The sequence below is a fragment of the Tympanuchus pallidicinctus genome, unplaced genomic scaffold, assembly GCF_026119805.1.
Source record: "Tympanuchus pallidicinctus isolate F22 unplaced genomic scaffold, pur_lepc_1.0 scaffold7, whole genome shotgun sequence".
NCBI classification, from domain to species: domain Eukaryota; kingdom Metazoa; phylum Chordata; class Aves; order Galliformes; family Phasianidae; genus Tympanuchus; species Tympanuchus pallidicinctus.
In genome coordinates this window covers 8,338,505-8,356,969 of record NW_026294791.1, presented here as the reverse complement: position 1 = coordinate 8,356,969, position 18,465 = coordinate 8,338,505, and the positions used below count along the sequence as shown (strand labels likewise).

Genomic DNA, 18,465 nt, shown 5'->3' with positions numbered 1-18,465 from the left:
GTTTCTTGGGACCAAAGGGACAATTTAGCTGGATATCTTCGCATGCTGTGGTTTTGCAGTTTGTAAACACTCGTCCTATAAACCTCAGCGAGCACCAGCCACGATCCTGGTCGCTCTCAGGGATAACAAACCCTCAGCCTGTCCCGCCGTGGCACCCAGAGAGAGTCGATTCGGTTCGATGCGCTCGGCGCTCTCTTAGCCATGCCTGTTGCTCTACCCGAGGAGCGGGGCGGGGCGGAACCTCCCGCGATTTTCGCGCCTGCGGAGCGGCGCGCGCGTCCCGTCGCTCACCTTCCCGCCCTCCTGGCCTTGTGCCGGCCGTTACCATCCCCCCCCCAACCCCTCCGTGAGGCAATGGTGAGTGCGGGGCGGGCGGCGGTGGGGGCGGCTGAACCCTCCGCTCCGCGCGCACCTTCATGCGGTGTGCTGTGCCCTTCTTATAGCGCAGGAGCCTGGCCCCCAGTCAACTGGCCAAGAGGAAGGCAGGCGGCGAGGAGGAGGACGGCGAGTGGCGGCCGCCGGCGGTGAGTAAGGGGCTGCTGGGCGGTAGCGGAACAGGCTCGCCCGTAGTTGCTGGGTGCTGCTGGTTCTGCCTTTGGGCAGTTGAGGTGTGCGGTGCTCAGGGATGCTCAGCTGGCTCTGAGCTGCGGTTGGGCGCTCACTGACCGTGACAGCGATCTCGCCAGCTGCTCACCGGCTTTGCCTTGGTGCTGTTTTTCAGATTCAAAAGAGGCAGAAGGCAGGCAGTGAGGCAGAGAGTGGAGACTGCTTCAGATCGCCGTTCCGGAAGCCATTGACACAACTGACCAACAGGCCTCTCTGCCTGGACAGCAGCCAGCATGTGAGTGGGCATCCCTGCCGGCTCGTGGTGGAGCTTGTTGACCAGCACAGTCCATACTCTTCTGTGGGCCCATTTATCCCGGATGTTATGGAGGGGTCACATGTGGTTCTTTGGAAGGACCTTCACTTGCTCCTGCTGTTGTGAAGGGGATGTAGTGGGAGTCCTTGGGTGTTGACAGATGTGAGAAGCTCCTCTGACATAGATGGCTCAAGTGCTGTCTGTTTGTTCACCAAGCTTTCAAAGAAGCCCAGAGAAGATGGAGATGAAGTTGTCTGAGATGGGACGTAGTGCACTTTAGAGCTAACCTAGCTCTTTCACAGGAGAGAATTGCTTGACTGAATTACCTTAAGGTTAAGGAGAACGTAACTGTGTTTAAAGAATTGAATACTGTCAGTGGATTTAAGTAGATGGAGTTATGAAAGTAAATGTCATGCATTAGAAAACTTAAACAGTTTTGTAAAGTGGAGTAGGGAGCAGGAGCGGTTCTGTTTTGTTACTTTCTTCCTTTTGCACATAGAAAATAATTGGGGTTGGCTGGAGCTTGAACAGTTTAAACAGAGGAACTCTTGGCACAGGGCAAAAATGAGTTCTTAAAATGTATTGTAGACTTGCTGTCTTGAGCAATCTCTGACTTCAAACTTCTGAAGCATGTGCTTTCTCTCTGAATTCTTAGGAGGCTTTTATCCGCAGCATTTTGTCCAAACCCTTCAAAGTCCCCATTCCAAATTATAAAGGTAAGATGACGAGGATTAATAATTATCTGTGTTGTCTGACTCTGGGGAAACGTGATGGTTTGGCCTGTCAAATGTACCTGTGGGGATTAGCGTTATTTTTTGGAGTGATGACATATGTTCCAGAAATCCTGACTTAATTCTGATAGAAAAATACTAGCATATTAGCAAAATCTTCATATTTTTTTCTAGTGTTTTGTTTGGATAATCCTACATTTCAGAACTGGGTTTTGTATTCTTGCAGCTATGTGTTTGATGTAGTGCCAGAAGGTGATATGCCACATTGCAAATACAGAAGCAAGATGAATTCTAAGCCATGGAAGAATATCATCTAAAAAATATCTAAATTGTGCTAACAGACTGAAGGCCAGGGTGAAAAAGACAGTATGTGCCAGTTCTCTTTCTATTTTACTTGGTTTGTTGAGTCTCAAGGTGATCTTCAAAACAAGGGTAACTTTGAACTTCAAAGCCTCAGCTGGTTTTAAATCAGGCAGCACATGATCCCAGAAACAAATGGGACTTTTCTTGTCTCCTTCTTCCCCTTCACCCTCCATCTGAAAAACTGAAGGACAGGACCGTTTCACTCAAACATTAGTCATAAAATATGTCTCTAGACACATTCAGCAGGTGCTGAATATGAAAGAGCTAGTCACAGAAGAGTTTGTTTGCCCTAGTTCTTATTTGATGGAGAAGTAGACTTGTCAAGAGACTGAAACAGAGCTGTAACTGCAGAGGCTTCTTTTTATGGCTGTTACTTTTCTCTCTAAACTGGGAGATGAGATTGTTTCATTTACTTTCTTCATGTGGAGGCACTGTCCCAGCCTGTGGTACACTGTTGTTTTGCAAGGAATTTCAGCAGGTGGCAGGGGATTAACTCTGCTCCATTTTTTTCCCAAGCATAATCACTCCATAGTTGTCTCCCAGGACTCAGATGAGTCTTTGAGCTGGGTTTTGACACAAGCAGTTTTTATACATGTTCTTTCTATGTTCATCTCTATTCCAAACTATGACATCAAAATATAACATCAGGAAGAGAGACTTGTCCTTATTTTCTTCTTTTCAGAGAAATTGGCTCCTGTGCCCAACATCTGCTATTGCTCAGGAGAGAGCAAATAATTCTCTAGACTAGGTAATGGCAGTGTGAGTCTGACTATGATACTGTAGAACTCCATTACTTTTACAGGCCTCGTTCTGATATTATACAAAAGATAGAATTCTTGCAAAGCCTTGGTTAGATGATCCAAAAAGAGGTTTTGACCCAGTATGTACAATATACATGGAAATGTATTTGTTGAGCTGCCAAAGCTCACGTGTGTCCTTGAACCTTGCTTGTCTTTCAAAAAAGTAAAACAATCACTGTGAGTGGAACAAGGAGTGGTAGCAGCTGTGGTGCCCAAGTGAAGCTGAGAGGAACACTTTGCCTTGGATCTAGAATGGCATAGAATCCTTAGAGCTGGAAGGGACCATTACAGGTTATCTAGTCCAACTCCCTGCAGTGAACAGGGACACTTACATCTAGATCAAGTTGCCCAGAGTCTGATCCATCACCCTGCAAGTTAGTGTATGCTCTTGTATGCCAGCATTTCTGGCATCTGCTGCGCTGAGTTATTCCAAATTTACTGCGTCCATCATGGTGGGCAGTGCCACTGCTCCATCTTTCTCTGTGCTCTTTCTTTCCTGCAGTAGAGCAGTGTGTGCTGGCAACGCAGTCTGCAACGGTTGCCTTCTCCAACCTTAGCACTGTATGCAATTAATTCAGCATTTCTAAACTTAATCAGATGCTTCTGCAAGTCTCTGCTTTCTTCAGGAGGATGTTGTTCTTTGAGTTGTGCTTTTGTTTGCTTTCAGGGCCGACGGGCTTGCGGGCTTTGGGTATTAAACGGGCAGGGCTGAGGAGTTCTCTCCACGATCCTTTTGAGGAAGGAGCTCTGGTTCTGTACGAGCCCCCACTGCTGAGTGCCCACGAGCAGCTGAAAATAGACAAGTGAGTCAATACCTGGCGCACATGCTTCAGCTCTGACCTCCTTGTATGTGTATGTTTGTGTGCTTTCTTCCCACATGTGTCTGAGCTGGGCTCTGAACATCAAGGGAAGCTTGGTTCCAAGTATTCTGCCACTGAATTGTTTCAGGTATGGTAACGATCAAAGGAAAGCATGTACCCATGCCAGATTGTTTACTTTCTTCCACAAGCTGTTTGATCTTCCACTCGTCAAAAATATAAGCATGATGCACGGAATAAGGATGCATGCATGGATAAGCTGTTTAGGAAATCTTACGGATCAGTTTGAAGTCAGGATACATCAGCATCTAGAGACAGCCAGAGGGAGATGACTGACAGTCAAATGCTAATCTGCCTAATGGTTTTTATTGTTAAATAGTTTCTTCTGTGCCCTCTTTTTCTTTTTTTTTTTTGACTGAGAAGAGCTATTAGCCAGATCTTAGATGAAGGAGGTGTTCCTTGATTTACTCTCTTCATTAATGCAATTACACCAATGTTAATGAGATTAAGAAAATATTGGCTTTTAAAATACCTCTCTATAAGATGTTCTGCCCTTGTTTTAACCACAGCTCTGCTATTGGTTTCATTGACATTTCAGATTGTAAATCAGGCCTGTGTAACTCCATTCCAGAATTGAATTAATCCTTTTTTCACTTTCATTGATAGTTGATTCTCTTACTCCACGGAGAAGCCCTCAGAATAGCAGTGAGATTAAAAAAAACCAACAAACAGAAGCCCTTAACTAAGCATATGCTGGACTGAGTACATTAAGCCTTTGCCTTTACTGTCTCCTGCAGGGATAAAGTGCCTGTGCATGTTGTGGTGGATCCTATCCTCAGTCGTGTTTTACGGCCTCATCAGAGAGAAGTAAGTTTTCTGCTGGAACACAAGGCTGTGGTTGGAAAACTTGGTGCATTTCAGAAAGGTGCAGGCCTCTGCTGGAATTGTAACCCAATAACCGTGAGGTCTGCATAGGCTGTCTAACAGACTGGCATGTTGCAAACGTAAGGTGAAACATTTGTTCTAAACACCATTTTAGAGGCGCGAATGCTGAAATATTGTATCCTGTCCTAAACAAGAGGGTGTGCTGGAAGTCTTACAATAGCCCTGTTTGTCCTTAAAAATGGGGGAATTTATTGTTTTCTAGTGGGCAAGAACTTTTTCCTCTTTTCTTGCCTCTGATCTAGCAGAGTCAGAGCATTCCCAGCCTACACACAGTACAGCCTAATGCAGAAGCTTGTTCTCTGCAGGCTTGTAGGTTAGATCAGCTTATAGTGGAAATCTGGGAATTTGTGGGCATATGTGCACTGGTTGCATAGGTCTTTTAAAGCATGTTGGCTTGATTTTATGTCACCAGTGATGCCCTAGGAAATTACTAGATTCTGCAAAGAGATGGGAATTTACAAAGTAGGGGTTAAAAGTTCAGACTTTACTTGAAATCTGTCGATGTAGCTCTTCAGACTGGAACTCTGTGAAAGGTGATAGGATGTAATTGCAGTAAATTTTCTTCTTGTGTTCAGGGCAGATTGTGCAGCACTGTTTTGTTGATCACCAGAATCAGTTGGACCTGCAGTGTCTGCCTTGATACGCAACAAAGTTCTCTCTGGTACTCTTATAGTATGAGGTGGTGTCCTACTTCAGTGTATTTTATTCAGAGATTGCCTTTTGTAGTTGAAAACTGTAAGTGACCTAAGTGGACTTGGAGTTTACCAGTGGAATTTGCTTTTTCTGTCACAACATGTGGAACATCACAGTACAGAAGCAGCTGGAATTAATCCACAAATGTCTAGTGTAGGTATCTGCAGAGTTTTAAGTTTATCACAAATGCAGTATGTAAGCCTAGAGACAGCACAGGTAAAAGCTGTTGTTGCTGATCTTTGAGCTAAACAGGTCAAGCTGTATGTATTGCTGTATGGGAGATTGTCAGATGGCACGTTAGCAGCCTACAGCACTATCCTGGTTTGTGCTTTTATCTCAGACTTGATACTTAACCTGGGAGCCATTATAATGCTGGCCTCTGGCTACATAGCTGGAGGGACTCTGTGTTGTGTAAGATGCTGCCTGCTGGCACTTTTGTCAAGTACTGATAGTTACAGAGGTGTCCTAGGCACATTGTTTTTTGACAGCTGGATATCTGCAATAGCAGTCTCTGTTCTAGTCTGACTGATCAGTCTTTGCTTGCTGAGATTCCTCTGCTGTTTTGTTTTGATTTTCCGGTTGCTGTCAGGCTGTTGTGCGGCCTTGTTCTTTGTCACGTCACTGGGAGGTTACTGAACTAGATCCCCAGCCAAATTCTTCTTTTTAGTTAGTAATATATTTGATAATTGTTCAGCTGGCTTAAATGAATGAGCCTAAGAAAGAAATGAAATGACTTGGAAATTTAAGTGGTTTATCTTCCAGTCTTGTGTAGTAGAACATAAAGAGTGTGTTCAGGCTGTATCTGTCACTCCTAGTTTGGTTGACGTTATGGGGATATTGTCCATTGCCAGGACAGTGCCCCAGGTTTTCTTTGACTCTATCATCACATGATAGAACACCTCGCAGACTTTTTTTCTGCTTTCATCTGTCTTGGTGATGTTGTCAGAGCCTAGCAACCAGGCTGAGCGCTTCCATCACGCGATGAGCAATAACCTCAGCCCTGTTTCTTCTCTGAAGTTAAATCTGGTTTGCTCTTTGAGTCCCCAGGTGAGTCACGGTGGTTCTTTGCTTCTAGGTGGAGACAATGAGAGCTGCTGGGGGTGTCCTGGGGGTTAATGAAGGAGTAGAAACAAGTCTGAACATTCCATTGGGTGTTTTTAAGATGTTTAACGTGTTTGCACTGATTGACGCAGGTTGGCTAATGGCTTCAGCCTTAACTAGTTTAGTTAGGATATAAATTCCTGGGAATTCTAAGTCAGGAAACTAGTTACAACAGTGCAGTTAATGCATAGTATGGTTTTGTATGTGTTTTGAAGTGTATGTCATCACCAGCAGTGTTTTTCCAGACCAGATGTGGCCATGTTTTAGCTGTGTCTCGGCTGATTTCCCTCTGTCTCATTAGAATGCGTGTCTCTTGGGATCTGCTATACAAATTTGCTGTTTGTTGTAATATCAGTCCTGTGCATTGCAGTAATAAAGCTCTAATGAAGTTGTCATTCTGTGAATGTCCCCATCCTGCTATAAGAGAACAATTTCCTGGCAGGGAGTGAAATTCCTCTGGGACTGCGTGACGAGCCGGCGTATTCCTGGGAGTCATGGCTGTATCATGGCAGATGAGATGGGGCTGGGCAAAACCCTGCAGTGCATCACTCTGATGTGGACGCTTCTCCGGCAGAGTCCAGACTGCAAGCCTGAAATCGAGAAAGCCATGGTGGTGTCTCCCTCCAGCCTGGTGAGAAACTGGTACAACGAAGTAGAGAAATGGCTGGGGGGAAGGATTCAGCCACTGGCCATTGATGGAGGCTCCAAAGAAGAGATTGACCGAAAACTAGGTACAGAAATGTTTGCAAATGGTGTGGTTGGCTGGTTTGGAGTGAAACCTCTGATTGGAAGAAGCTTACAGCAGCTGAAGGGAATGTTTCCGAGTGGTTATTAGAGCTCTGGGGGCTGACAAGAGTGAAATTCTCTTTTCTAACATGTTTAGATCAGATCATTGCATTTTTGATAAAAGCTCTCTTTTGGAATAATCCAAGTCCATTTGTGCCCTTAAGTTGGGGCAGTTCCTGTGTGTCATCTTTCTTCCAGATGGAAGCTAGAGTGGGAGTGGGCAGAGGCGGGAGGGAGTGGAAATGGGAGCAGCTGTGGGGAATGGAGCATGGATATATTTGGAATCAGCTCTTTGTCAGCAACCAACAGCACTGAAACAAACGGAAAGGTTTTCCTGGATGTTTAAAAGTTGATTTTTACTGAAGAGTTTGGAGCCTGTTCCGTTACTGTTTTCATCATCCTTTTCCTACTTTCCACCCACAGTTGGCTTTATGAACCAACGCGGCCTGCGAGTGCCTTCACCCATCCTGATCATCTCCTATGAGACCTTCCGACTCCATGCTGAGGCACTACAGAAGGGCAGTGTTGGCCTGGTCATATGTGATGAGGTATGGTTAAATCTCTAAGGAGAATCGGTTCCTGATGTTTTCTTGAATTTCAGGCAGAAGTGGCCCAGCTTTCTTAAAAGGCAGGGAGTGAGGATGGAGGTGTCAAGCAAGGTTTGCCTGTGGAGAGCACCCATTCCAGTTTGAGAGGCTATGGGTACCCAGCTTGTTCTTGGTGGGTGAGCCTGAATGAGAAACTGTTCTCAGAAGCTGAAATAGGAGAAGAAATAATCAATAAAAAAATGAAGTGGTGGTAAGTATCTTAGTTCCCTGGAAGAATGGAGACACGTACGCCTACCTTGGAGTGTAATATGTAGAGAAAGAAGATTCACCACCTATCTGTGACTCTGAAAAAGCCCTTACTCTGTTGGATCCTTGCTGATCTTTCATGTTTGTCCAGCAGTCCCAAGGCATCTGTTCCCTTAGCATACAGTGGGTGAAAGTGGCCTGCTCTTTGGAGTCAAAAACTCAGGAGAATTTATCTGTGATTGTAGGGGAGTTTGAAGGTTCAGCTGCAGCAGGACCCTCTTCCCAGGGTAGCATGCTGCTTGGAGTGGAGGTAGGAGATCTGGATAAGGAGGCCCTTCCAGCTACTTGTTCAAGGACTGACCTGGCTCACTCACTGCTGGGATCTAGCTTTGCCTTGCCTGGTTTTCAAGCTAAGCTTTCACATGTCTGAACTTGAGTTTTTCTTTTTGCTTTATCATTCTATATTTGTGATTACAGATAGTGAGAGACAGAGATGTTCTTGAGGAGAAAAGCAAATAACCTATGCCTCCTTGAAATAATGTAGCTGGAGGTCTCAGTGTGTGTCCCCTGTGGCTCTTTAGATTTGTTAGAAAGTGGTGCCACCCAGCGGTTTGGTTCTTCATGTGCTGGTATGGCACTGAGAGGGACTTGGACATCAGGACTGTGATGGATGGCTCCCATTCACCATTTATGCTGCAAGTCTGTGGCTGCCTATACTTCTCAGTGCCCCTGGAACAGGACCAGCAGGTCCTTGGCTCTGCATTTTCCCTATGTTTCAGCCTGTAATAAGCATTTCTTCACTTACACTTTGTCCTGCAGCATAAGAATAAGAGCTACTTTTTCCCAGGTTGTGTTTTGCAGCACTTAATGGAGTTTTGTTTGTCATCCTTTAGGAATCAGAGGTGTCAGTAGTCCCAAGTATTTATATATGGAGCATCAATATAACAGTTTGTCTTTGGAAAATAAAGCAGATTTTAAATGTTCTTAATTTTATTCGTTTCACTCTTGTGTGTGGGGTTGGTATTTTGTTTGTTGTCTTTGATTTCTTATAATTAGAACTCGTGATTGTCAGTATTTTCATGGCAGGTTCTTTTCCTTGGGTGTGACTCACATGTTCCTAGCCTGGGAAGCTTGTAGTGGAAATGGTATTTCTCCTCATGTAATTGCTCCAGATTTCCCACCAATTTCTTACCTTTAAAGGAAGTCACAACACCTGAATACAGGAAAGACACTTATTCTACTCTGAACAGATGAAAAGCTATGAGGTGTTTTGTCACAAATACAACATGTGTTGATGATGGTCTCGAAGCTGCTTCCCATCAAGGCCACCAGATTTTTCAACTGCATTCTTTTTTTCAAAGGGACACAGACTGAAGAACTCTGAAAACCAAACGTACCAAGCTCTGAACAGCTTAAATACACCTCGAAGAGTCCTTATCTCGGGTACTCCCATCCAGAATGACTTGCTTGAATATTTCAGCCTGGTGCATTTCGTTAATTCTGGCATCCTAGGTGAGAAAAATGAATGTGTGAGGCATGAGAAAGGGGGAAATTAATGGCAAGGCTTCCTCTGGTTCCCAGTGCTAGTGAAAGGAGCAATCAAAAAGTTAAAGAAAGGAAAAGCTGTGTACAGATTGGAGACTTAGTCTCCTTCAGAGAGTCCAGAAAGTCTATGTCATGGTCTCCTGTTCCAGAGGCTGTACAGAATTGGAGCTGTTTCAATTTAAAGTACGCATGTCAAACATGTTTTAAGAGTATTAATTATTAAGATAAGATGAACATGTGGTCCTGAGTACTGTGTGGTTGATCTCCAGTAGCTGTACTGATCAACCAGAATGTGTGGGGCTAGGAGTGTCTCTGATAATGTGCACTTTGAGGTACTGCAGGAGTTGCTGAGCAGGAAGATCTGGCTCAAAATAGTGCTTCCCACAGTGCTTACAGCCTACAGTAAATTTAGAAATCTAAGCCAGGTACAATTCCTTTGTGGGAGAGGCTCTGGAAAAAAAGGGTTTTACATGACATATTCCTTGTACTCTTGACAGAGGTAGCCTGGAAGATGTGCTTTTTCCTTTTCTCTCTGTTGTGTTCATTTGGATTAGGAGTTTGAAGTGACTGGTGCAAGGTAGAACGGTGTACCTTAAGACAGAGCAAACAAAGCCCAAATCTTTGGTAGTCTGCCATCCTGCTCTCAAATATATTGAGAGAAATTTGAGGATGATGTATAATATTAACTCCAAATTCTAGACCATGACTTTTGTGTTTTATGTTTGTATGATGTGGCAGTTTGGTGGTTTTATTTTTCTTTGATAAGGGAGGCCTGTGAGTCTGGGGTTGAAAAGAACCTGAAAGAGGGACACTGATTAGTGTGTTTTCAGGGGAATTGGAGCTAGATGATCTTTAAGATCCCTTCCAACCCAAGCCATTCTATGATTCAGGATCAAACACCTTCTATAGTTGCTGGTAACTGACTAGAATATCCTGCCTCTGGCTCCTAATCTCTGTTTGTTTTTGAGAAGCAGAATAGCAGAATAGCTTTTGCATTCTCTCCTACATCTTTGGGTTAGGAGCAGGTCTGCTGCTTTCTGGTGTGAAGCAGCTTGTCTTTATCGAGACATAATTTTTCTGTCAAGGACTGAGAATAAACTGATCTGTAAATCATTTATTTGCTGCATCTTGTCACCCACCTTTGTGTCAGACTTGGGAATCCTGTCAAAAAGGCTTCTCATTAATTCTAGTGCATGTACAACTCTTGTTAAACACCTAGTCATCAGATTCTCAGCCTTAAAAGCAACATTTGGGCCGTGTTTCTCAAGGGAAGGGTGAGATGTGGTGGTACATGTTCTGCATCTGCTTTTTCCTTGTTTTCAGCTTTTTTTTTCCTTTCTTATTTGATGTGACTTTTTTTCTCTCAACCTGTGCTTTGGACACAGATTAACTCCCCTGTACTTGCAGTTCTTTCTCTTTGAGATGAGATTAATATTATAAATACTTCTACCAGAGCCATATGCATGTAGTGGTCACTTTTCTCTGTCTCAGCCTGTGACCAGTAGTAAGCAACTGATTAGAGACCGTTTTGGAAAGGGCACATCATTTCTGCACTGTTGCTGACAAGGATACAAATTCTGGGAGTAAAACTGTAACTGGAATGAAAGCAAAAGCAGTACATGCCTGATAGGACTCAGGTTTAACTACATTTGAATGACCTTTGGCAGTGCAGCATTGTTAGAATTAAAAAATAATCTCAAGTTGTACAGATTTTCCAGCCATGTTTAAATCTTTCCTGGCTAGAAAGAAAACCAAATCCTACTGATGGGGCAAGAGTTTGTATTATCTGCTGGGCCTCTTGTTTATGGCATGATAGCTGGGGCTGTGGGGATATTGATCGAAGGTTATTTGGTAGTAGCTGTCACTTTCTCATTTTTCATTTCTGTTTGTGCAGGGACTGCACAGGAATTTAAAAGACATTTTGAATTGCCTATCTTGAAAGGCAGAGATGCAGACGCAAGTGAAGCTGAACGACAGAAAGGAGAAGAGAGGCTTAAAGAGCTGATCAGCATTGTGAACAGGTGAACTTCATCCCTCTTCTCTTTGCAGAGGTTTTGCATAAACCCTTGATGCATGAATGTCTTCCAAAAAGCAAGTTGTAGCTGTAACAAATATCTTGCTAGCTAAGACTGTTCAGCAAGTGATTATGCAAGTGTTTATTGCCTTAAGAAATCTACATAGTGTGTAGCTTTAGTCTGAAAAGTAGCATATCAAAATGGCACAGTTAGTTGCAGTCACTCCCAAACAAACATGCTCAGATATGAATCACAGTTTTACGTTTGTTTTCTTTTGGTATCTAACAGTCAGGTAGCATTCTTTTATTTGTGCTAATTTAACTGCAGTGTGTAGACTGGGTTGGACTGCAGACTGCAGACCATCCGGTCCAGGTGTGAGCAGCAAAGGATGAGGAGTATTGTTCAGTTCATTGATGATAGCCAGGTCACAAAAGAGTTCAGTTCATACTTTCACAGCTGTGTTGGCTTTGTAGAGCTAATGGGATTAGAGTACTGGCATCAGAAATGGGACTTCTGATCCCTAAGGAGCACCTCTGTGAAGTAAAATGTCATCTATCTTCTCTGATTTTTGATAATTCCTTAAATATGTTTTGTTTTCTGTTGATTAATAGAATCAGTGCATCCACATCTGCTGACAGTCACTGACCCTAAAGAACTCTTACTAGAAACTCCTTTGTATTCTTAGCATTGCAGGTGTTATCATTTCTTTTTTTTTTTTTTTTTTAAATTAAATCTGAGCTGTTGCTACCATCACAAATACAATACAGCAGTTCATAGTCATGGTAAATGAAATTTCACATTGAGTATAGCCTGTCTGTAGAGATAGCCATGACCTTGGCTCAGATTGGCTTGCAAAACTCTTAAGACAAGAAATAGTTTTGGAGAAGAGGTTGTTTTTCTACAAGGCACGTTATTTCTTTAGCTTATCAAAAAAGGATGTAAAAGTGTGTTCAGGAATGCTTGTACCTGGCTGTTGAGATCTGTGTCCTTCTCTTTACCCTCCTACAGTCTTAGCAGACAAATAGAGAAGATGAATCACACTGGCAATATCAAGAGAATTGACAGAAGCTAAGTAGGGCTTTCAAGTGAGACAGTGATCCAAAGATATGTGGTATCACAGGCGTGGGGCCGAAAGGCTCTGCATAAGGCACATAATCCATCTTGATGTATTGAAGCAGAGGATGTTAGACCTAAAGCATCTGTTTGCGTAATCCCCACAGAGCACTGGAGACCTCACAAATGCTCAGGACACCTTTTCCAAAGCATCACTGTCTTTGTGCTTAGAAAACGCTCTTAATATGTAACCTAAATCTTCCTTATGGCTGCATAAGCCTGTGTCTTTTCATCCCACTGCTTATGTGTTTGAAGACCAGATTATTCCTTTCTTTAACAACCTCTGACAGATTCTGGGGCTGTCGTATATCCCTGGTGTCTTCTGTGGATTTTGTAACCTCATGTTTTTGATGTCTCTTGGCAGAACTGGGTCTTTGCATCTTTTTCTTATTTCGGTTGCTCTTCCCCCCTCCCCCCAGTTCTTTTCATATTTTCTGAAGTATGGTAGAACTATTCTGCAGGGCACCTTTAGAACCCTAAAGGATGTGCCCTGAGCTCAAATCTTGGACCAGAATGAACCTATCTTGATTGAAGGTGACTGATAAGTTACTTGGGAATCTGACTGCTTATACTGTGTGCTGAGTGTATTGTGTGTGAATCCTTTCCTTGTTTGCTGCCCATGCCACTGGTCTGGTGTTGCTCAGCTGTTGAAAATGCTGTTGGTAGTTGAGAAAGGGTTGAATTTCTCTGCTAGGGAACTGGGCTTTGATAGCTGTGATCATTCTTTAGCCCTCCAAGTCTCATGAATAGCAGTTGGGAGCCTCACAAAGATGGCAGGCTATTCCAGTTCCTGTATAATGAGGTAACGTGGGTGCTTAGTGTGGATGGTGGGTGTCCAGCCTTTGCCACATGTTTGATTGTCACATTCTTTTGGAGATTAGATGTCAAAACTTTGTGTTAAACATGAATAATGTTGATTAAATGGAGTTTCTTATGTCATTTAAGCATCTGATTTTCATTTCCCTCCTTGCAGGTGTTTAATCCGAAGAACTTCAGACATTCTCTCCAAATACCTGCCGGTGAAGATAGAGCAGGTGGTCTGCTGCAGGTACTGGGAAGTATGTGTGCTGCCTGAGAGAGGGGAGGAACAACTCAATAGCTGCAAAAAGCCCTGAATTCTATCCTTGGGTGACTGTTTCCTTCTAGGAATGAGATTGTAACCATCAGCATTATGTTGCTTTTCCACCTCAAGCAGGGGTGGCCAACTCAGAGCTGATGGTTTTGCCAAGTGACTGGCATGCTTTGTGCAGCTGTGGGGCAGCAGATCCCTGGACTGTGCAGAGTATCTGTGAACTTTTCTTCCAGCTCTGAGCTGAAATAACAACATTGCACCATCAGTCATAGAAGCAGTTTTTAGGTTGTTTGGGATGTAGCTAAAAAAGTTGTGTGCTCAAGTTAAAAATGAAACCATTGGTATGGAGGAGGAAAGGTGGTGGTGGTGGTGGTGGAGTGACTGCAGGGCTTTTACTCTTTTTCAGACTGACACCTTTGCAGGCTGAGCTGTACAAGAACTTCCTGAAGCAAGCCAAGCCAGTGGAGGAGCTGAAGGAGGGCAAGATCAATGTGTCATCTCTCTCTTCCATCACTTCCCTGAAGAAGCTCTGCAATCGTGAGTTGTTCCACTCGGGGAAAGGGTTTGGTTTTTATGCTCTTGGTGGATTTTTGGGTCTTCGGTGTGCACTCCAACAGACTTTGAGTTGTTTGTTCTCCAGATCCTGCTCTTATTTATGATAAGTGTGTGGAAGAAGAAGAAGGTTTTATGGGAGCCCTGGATTTGTTCCCTGCTGGCTACAGTACCAAATCTGTGGAGCCCCAGCTTTCAGGTACTGTGGAGCTCACTAGTAGAGATGTTCTGCCTAATAAGCAATCATGAGAGTATGTTTAGTGTACTGTTAAGTGACCCTTCCAAGGTCAGGAATTTGGAACTTCTGTTCTAGCTTGCTTTCTTCTTTCCTTTTTATCTAGGAAAGATGCTGGTTTTGGACTACATCCTTGCTGTTACAAAAAGCACCAGTAACGACAAGGTGGTTTTAGTGTCTAACTACACTCAGACACTGGACCTATTTGAAAAGCTCTGCAGGAACAGAAGGTTTGTCTTTGGGCTTTATTTGTCTAATCTTGCAAGGCTGTACTTGCAGCCTACACTGCAAAAGAAACTGGCTATTTTTAAAGTTCTTGTCAGCAGGAACTTCTGACCTGTAATGTACCTCAGATGTTCCTGAATTGGAACTAACATGGCTTGTGTTCTGGCTACTGAGATTACTTGGCAGAAAAGTTTTGGCCCCTATGTAAAAGCTCTTAAAGCTTTGTTGCAAGGCAGTTTGTGGAAGGTTTTTTCTCTTATGGGTACGATGCTTTAAAGGTCAGAGCAGTGAAATTGCAGTGTTGTATATTCTAGGTATTTATATGTCCGGCTGGATGGCACCATGTCCATTAAGAAGAGAGCAAAGATTGTGGAGCGATTTAACAGCCCCTCAGTAAGTAGAACCTAACAGATAAGGGCAGTTTTCCTGCCTCTTCTCGGAGTGTGAGTAAAAGTGTTGGATGCCTCTGTTGTTTAATCCAAACCTGCCTTTCTCCACAGAGCCCTGAGTTTATCTTCATGTTAAGCAGCAAAGCAGGTGGTTGTGGTTTGAATTTGATAGGGGCTAACAGACTGGTTATGTTTGACCCAGACTGGAATCCAGCTAATGATGAACAGGCCATGGCTCGTGTGTGGCGGGATGGCCAGAAGAAGACCTGCTACATCTATCGACTGCTTTCAGTGAGTCTTTATCCTCTCCTCATGGGGTTCTTGGTGCTAACCCAGGCTGCAGCAGATGTAATTGGGACCAGAAGAGAGACAGCCCTTTTGTATCAGCAACCAAGACTGAGTGGAACTCAGTTGCTTCCTACCTTTAGATGTATTGCCATGAAAAACAATGAGTTCTAAGCTGGAATGATCATTATTTCAGGCCTTGATTTCTAATAATGTTTGGCTTCTGAGAAATAGAAATGATTGAGGCTTTCCAGGTAACATTCTTTTTTGAAATCATTAAGGCATCTGACTTCTTTAATCTTGTGGGTTGTCTGATGCTGAAGTTGCTGCTTTCCAGTCGGGCTGTGGTCTGTTGTGGCTGGGAAGATATCTACTTAATAAAAAGTGACTACATTCCCAGAACTGCAGAAGCTTTTGAAATGGGGCTACCAGTTAATAGGGAGATGCTTTGTAAGGAGAACAATGAAGATGACTAGTACTTTCAGAGAAGTACTAGTACTTTTCAGACTTGGGGGTTGGAGATTCATGATCCTGGAGGTCCCTTCCAACATTGGCCATTCTGTGATTTCAGGCTACTGCTGTAGCAGTTTGTCAGGGAGTGTCAGTGATTACTGCTCAGAAATGTCTTCTGTGTGCCTTTGTTTACCTTCCCCTTTCAGTTCCCTTTAACTTCATCTAGTTAAGGATGACTTTTTTTCTTTAAACTTGTGATCCTTGATAAATTATGATTTGACTTTGACAAAACATCTATATCTCAGTTGGATCCACTCCTGTGGCCACAGTGAAAGACAAGAGAAGCAGTATTGGGCTAGATCAGTAACAAAAAGGGAAATGGTCAGAGTGCAGCTCTGCCTCTCATCTGTATACTGGTCTGATGGGACACTCTGTGGTCCTGACTGCTGCTTGATCTCTGATGCTTTCCCAGCATAGTGTTCTGCACTGGCATCCAACTATGCTTCATCTCTGACCTTCTTTTCTGTAGACAGGGACCATAGAGGAGAAAATATTTCAACGCCAGACCCACAAGAAGGCACTCAGTAGCTGTGTGGTGGATGAAGAGCAGGATGTAGAGAGACACTTCTCGCTTGGGGAGCTCAAGGAGCTGTTTGCATTGAATGAGACCACCACCAGTGACACTCATGACAAGTGAGTATGTGATACAGTAATGGCTGGGGTCAGCAAAGAACTCCAAGCTTGGTTTAGCAATTCAGAGGTTCCTTAGTTAGCAGGAGAAGTTCAAGAGAGAGGGCCTCAAGTGTCTCTACTTCTGAACCTGTTAATCATCTAAAGATTAACACTTCCTTGCTGTCTTCCTTTTTGTTGTGTTAGAAAAGCTGCCCTGGCTGAACAAGTGAGCAAGGCATCTTGCTGACTGTGCTTGAAGGCTGTGAAATACTGCAGTTAATGAACAGCTCTGAGCAAATTTTCCTTTGAAGTTGGTGGAGCTCTTTGCCAGTACTGCTCCTGGTAGTGTGACTGGCTTCCAAATGCCAAGATACTGAGCTACTTCTATGGCCAGGGCTATTCCATCTGCTAAGAACTGATGAGGCCAACTCAGGTACTTCTCTAGGGGCTCAAGTCATAGGCTCTGTTGTTTGCCCTTCTGTGCTCCCCAGGCCCCCAAGACCAGAAAGAGGATGGGGAGTTCAGGAAAATGCTTCACTGAGAAGGTTGCTAAGACTCTTAATTCAAGCAAGAATTGACAAAGATAAGCTTTAAGCTGACTCAAAGCTTAGGTCTGTACAGGTCTGTGTGGCAACAAACCTTGCCGGCAGGACTGGTGTTCCTTCTCTCCTTGTACAGATGCTCAGCAGGGCATCTGCTAGGCAGTCTGAGCACAAGTCAGTGGCGGTGGCAGGAATTGGGATGGAGCAGCTTGGAGCATGGCACTCTCCTTTGAGCTCAGCAAGCCTGACGCAGTGCTGAGGATGTTTGTGTTAGCAGTGGGGACGATCACTCAAGATCTTTAAATGTTCCTCACTTTCAAGAGAAGTCATCCTGAACTTTAGGCCTTGCTGTCCTTTTCCTACCTTGCTGGAAGTTGTGGGGAACACCATTGGAAACAAAATGGAGGTTTTCACAATGTTTTTTTTCCCCCCTATCAGTCAGACGTGCCAGAGAGTGGTTGTGTGTTTAAATAAAGCATGGTAGCAGTTCATCCTTTCTGAAATCCACTCAGTGGTGTAGGTGACAGGGGGAGTCAACCCAGATGTTATTGGGCTGTATTTTTAACACCTAAGCAGAGAAGAAACCTTGCACTGATTTTGTTCCAGGATCAAGTGTCGTCGCTGTGTGAACGGCCACCAAGTACGGCCACCTCCTGAAGGGTCTGACTGCACCTCTGACCTCTCCCAGTGGAACCACTCTGCTGATAAGCGGGGCCTGCAGGACTCTGTGCTGAAGGCTGCGTGGGATGCTGCTGTCACCTTCACTTTTCATCACCACTCCCATGAGGAGCAGCGAGGGATTCCCTAACAGGTTACTGTCCCCTGTGGGGGCGAGGGCAGGCTGCTGGGGCAGTCTTTAATCCCTTTCAAGGAAAGGGGCAGTGGATAGCAGAACAATGCTGGATTTGTTGTGTGGCTGTGGGGCAGCAGAACAGCATGGTTCCTGAGAGGCTGGAATGCCCTTAGCATTGGTCAGTTTCTGCTGCAACAGCAGTGAGTTCATCGCTTTGTCTCTGCTGCTGTGTCTTATACCTGAGAAGAAGCATAGTGGCAATAACTAGAGCTTGTGTGCTAGATCAGATTCAGTGCTGGTTCTTGTGCCATGCCTTCTACTCAGCAAAATTCTGCCTTCAGGTTTATGATAAGCCTGCAGTTTTAGAGCACTTGATATGCAGTCACACTTTTTTATTGGCAGCTGTGACTTCCAGCTTCATTTGAAAATGTGCAGGTTCCATTTCTGTTACAAAATATGAAACTCAGTTCATTATTCAGGATCAAGAGAATCTGTGCCAAAAACATCCTCAGCTTTTATGTTAAGCATCTCACCTTCACACACAGACAGTGGAAAATCGGGCTCCATTTTGGTCACTACATTTTTAAAACTACTTGCTGTATTACAGGTGCGATCCCCACATCTGGCAAAGTGTTTTAATTAAATCACATTAAAACCCAGTAATAAAATTCAAACTTCAGTATG

At 43.9% G+C, this 18,465-nt stretch overlaps 1 protein-coding gene across 3 annotated transcripts; it reads left to right on the top strand.

Moving 5' to 3' along the window:
- Positions 1 to 246: 246 nt before the first annotated feature.
- Positions 247 to 18,455, top strand: RAD54L (RAD54 like). 3 transcript variants are annotated; one of them, XM_052665775.1, is made up of 18 exons: positions 247 to 357; positions 444 to 524; positions 722 to 841; positions 1,515 to 1,575; positions 3,421 to 3,556; positions 4,369 to 4,438; positions 6,753 to 7,041; positions 7,520 to 7,644; positions 9,252 to 9,402; positions 11,330 to 11,456; positions 13,537 to 13,611; positions 14,042 to 14,172; positions 14,276 to 14,386; positions 14,529 to 14,652; positions 14,962 to 15,040; positions 15,148 to 15,327; positions 16,304 to 16,467; positions 17,595 to 18,455. In XM_052665775.1, the coding sequence occupies exons 1-18, from the start codon at positions 355 to 357 to the stop codon at positions 17,794 to 17,796; spliced, it is 2,229 nt and encodes a 742-aa protein (XP_052521735.1). In that variant the 5' UTR covers positions 247 to 354; the 3' UTR covers positions 17,797 to 18,455. The 3 variants fall into 3 exon arrangements, with proteins under 3 accessions (XP_052521735.1, XP_052521737.1, XP_052521736.1); XM_052665777.1 differs by lacking the exon at positions 17,595 to 18,455 and having other exon boundaries at positions 15,239 to 15,327; positions 16,304 to 16,443; XM_052665776.1 differs by lacking the exons at positions 247 to 357; positions 444 to 524; positions 722 to 841; positions 1,515 to 1,575; positions 3,421 to 3,556 and adding an exon at positions 3,583 to 3,701.
- Positions 18,456 to 18,465: the final 10 nt, after the last annotated feature.

Coding starts and splice junctions, on each gene's coding strand:
- RAD54L (XM_052665775.1), top strand. Junction 525..721: donor GCGAGTGGCGGCCGCCGGCG/GTGAGTAAGGGG, acceptor GCTGTTTTTCAG/ATTCAAAAGAGGCAGAAGGC. Junction 1,576..3,420: donor CCCCATTCCAAATTATAAAG/GTAAGATGACGA, acceptor GTTTGCTTTCAG/GGCCGACGGGCTTGCGGGCT.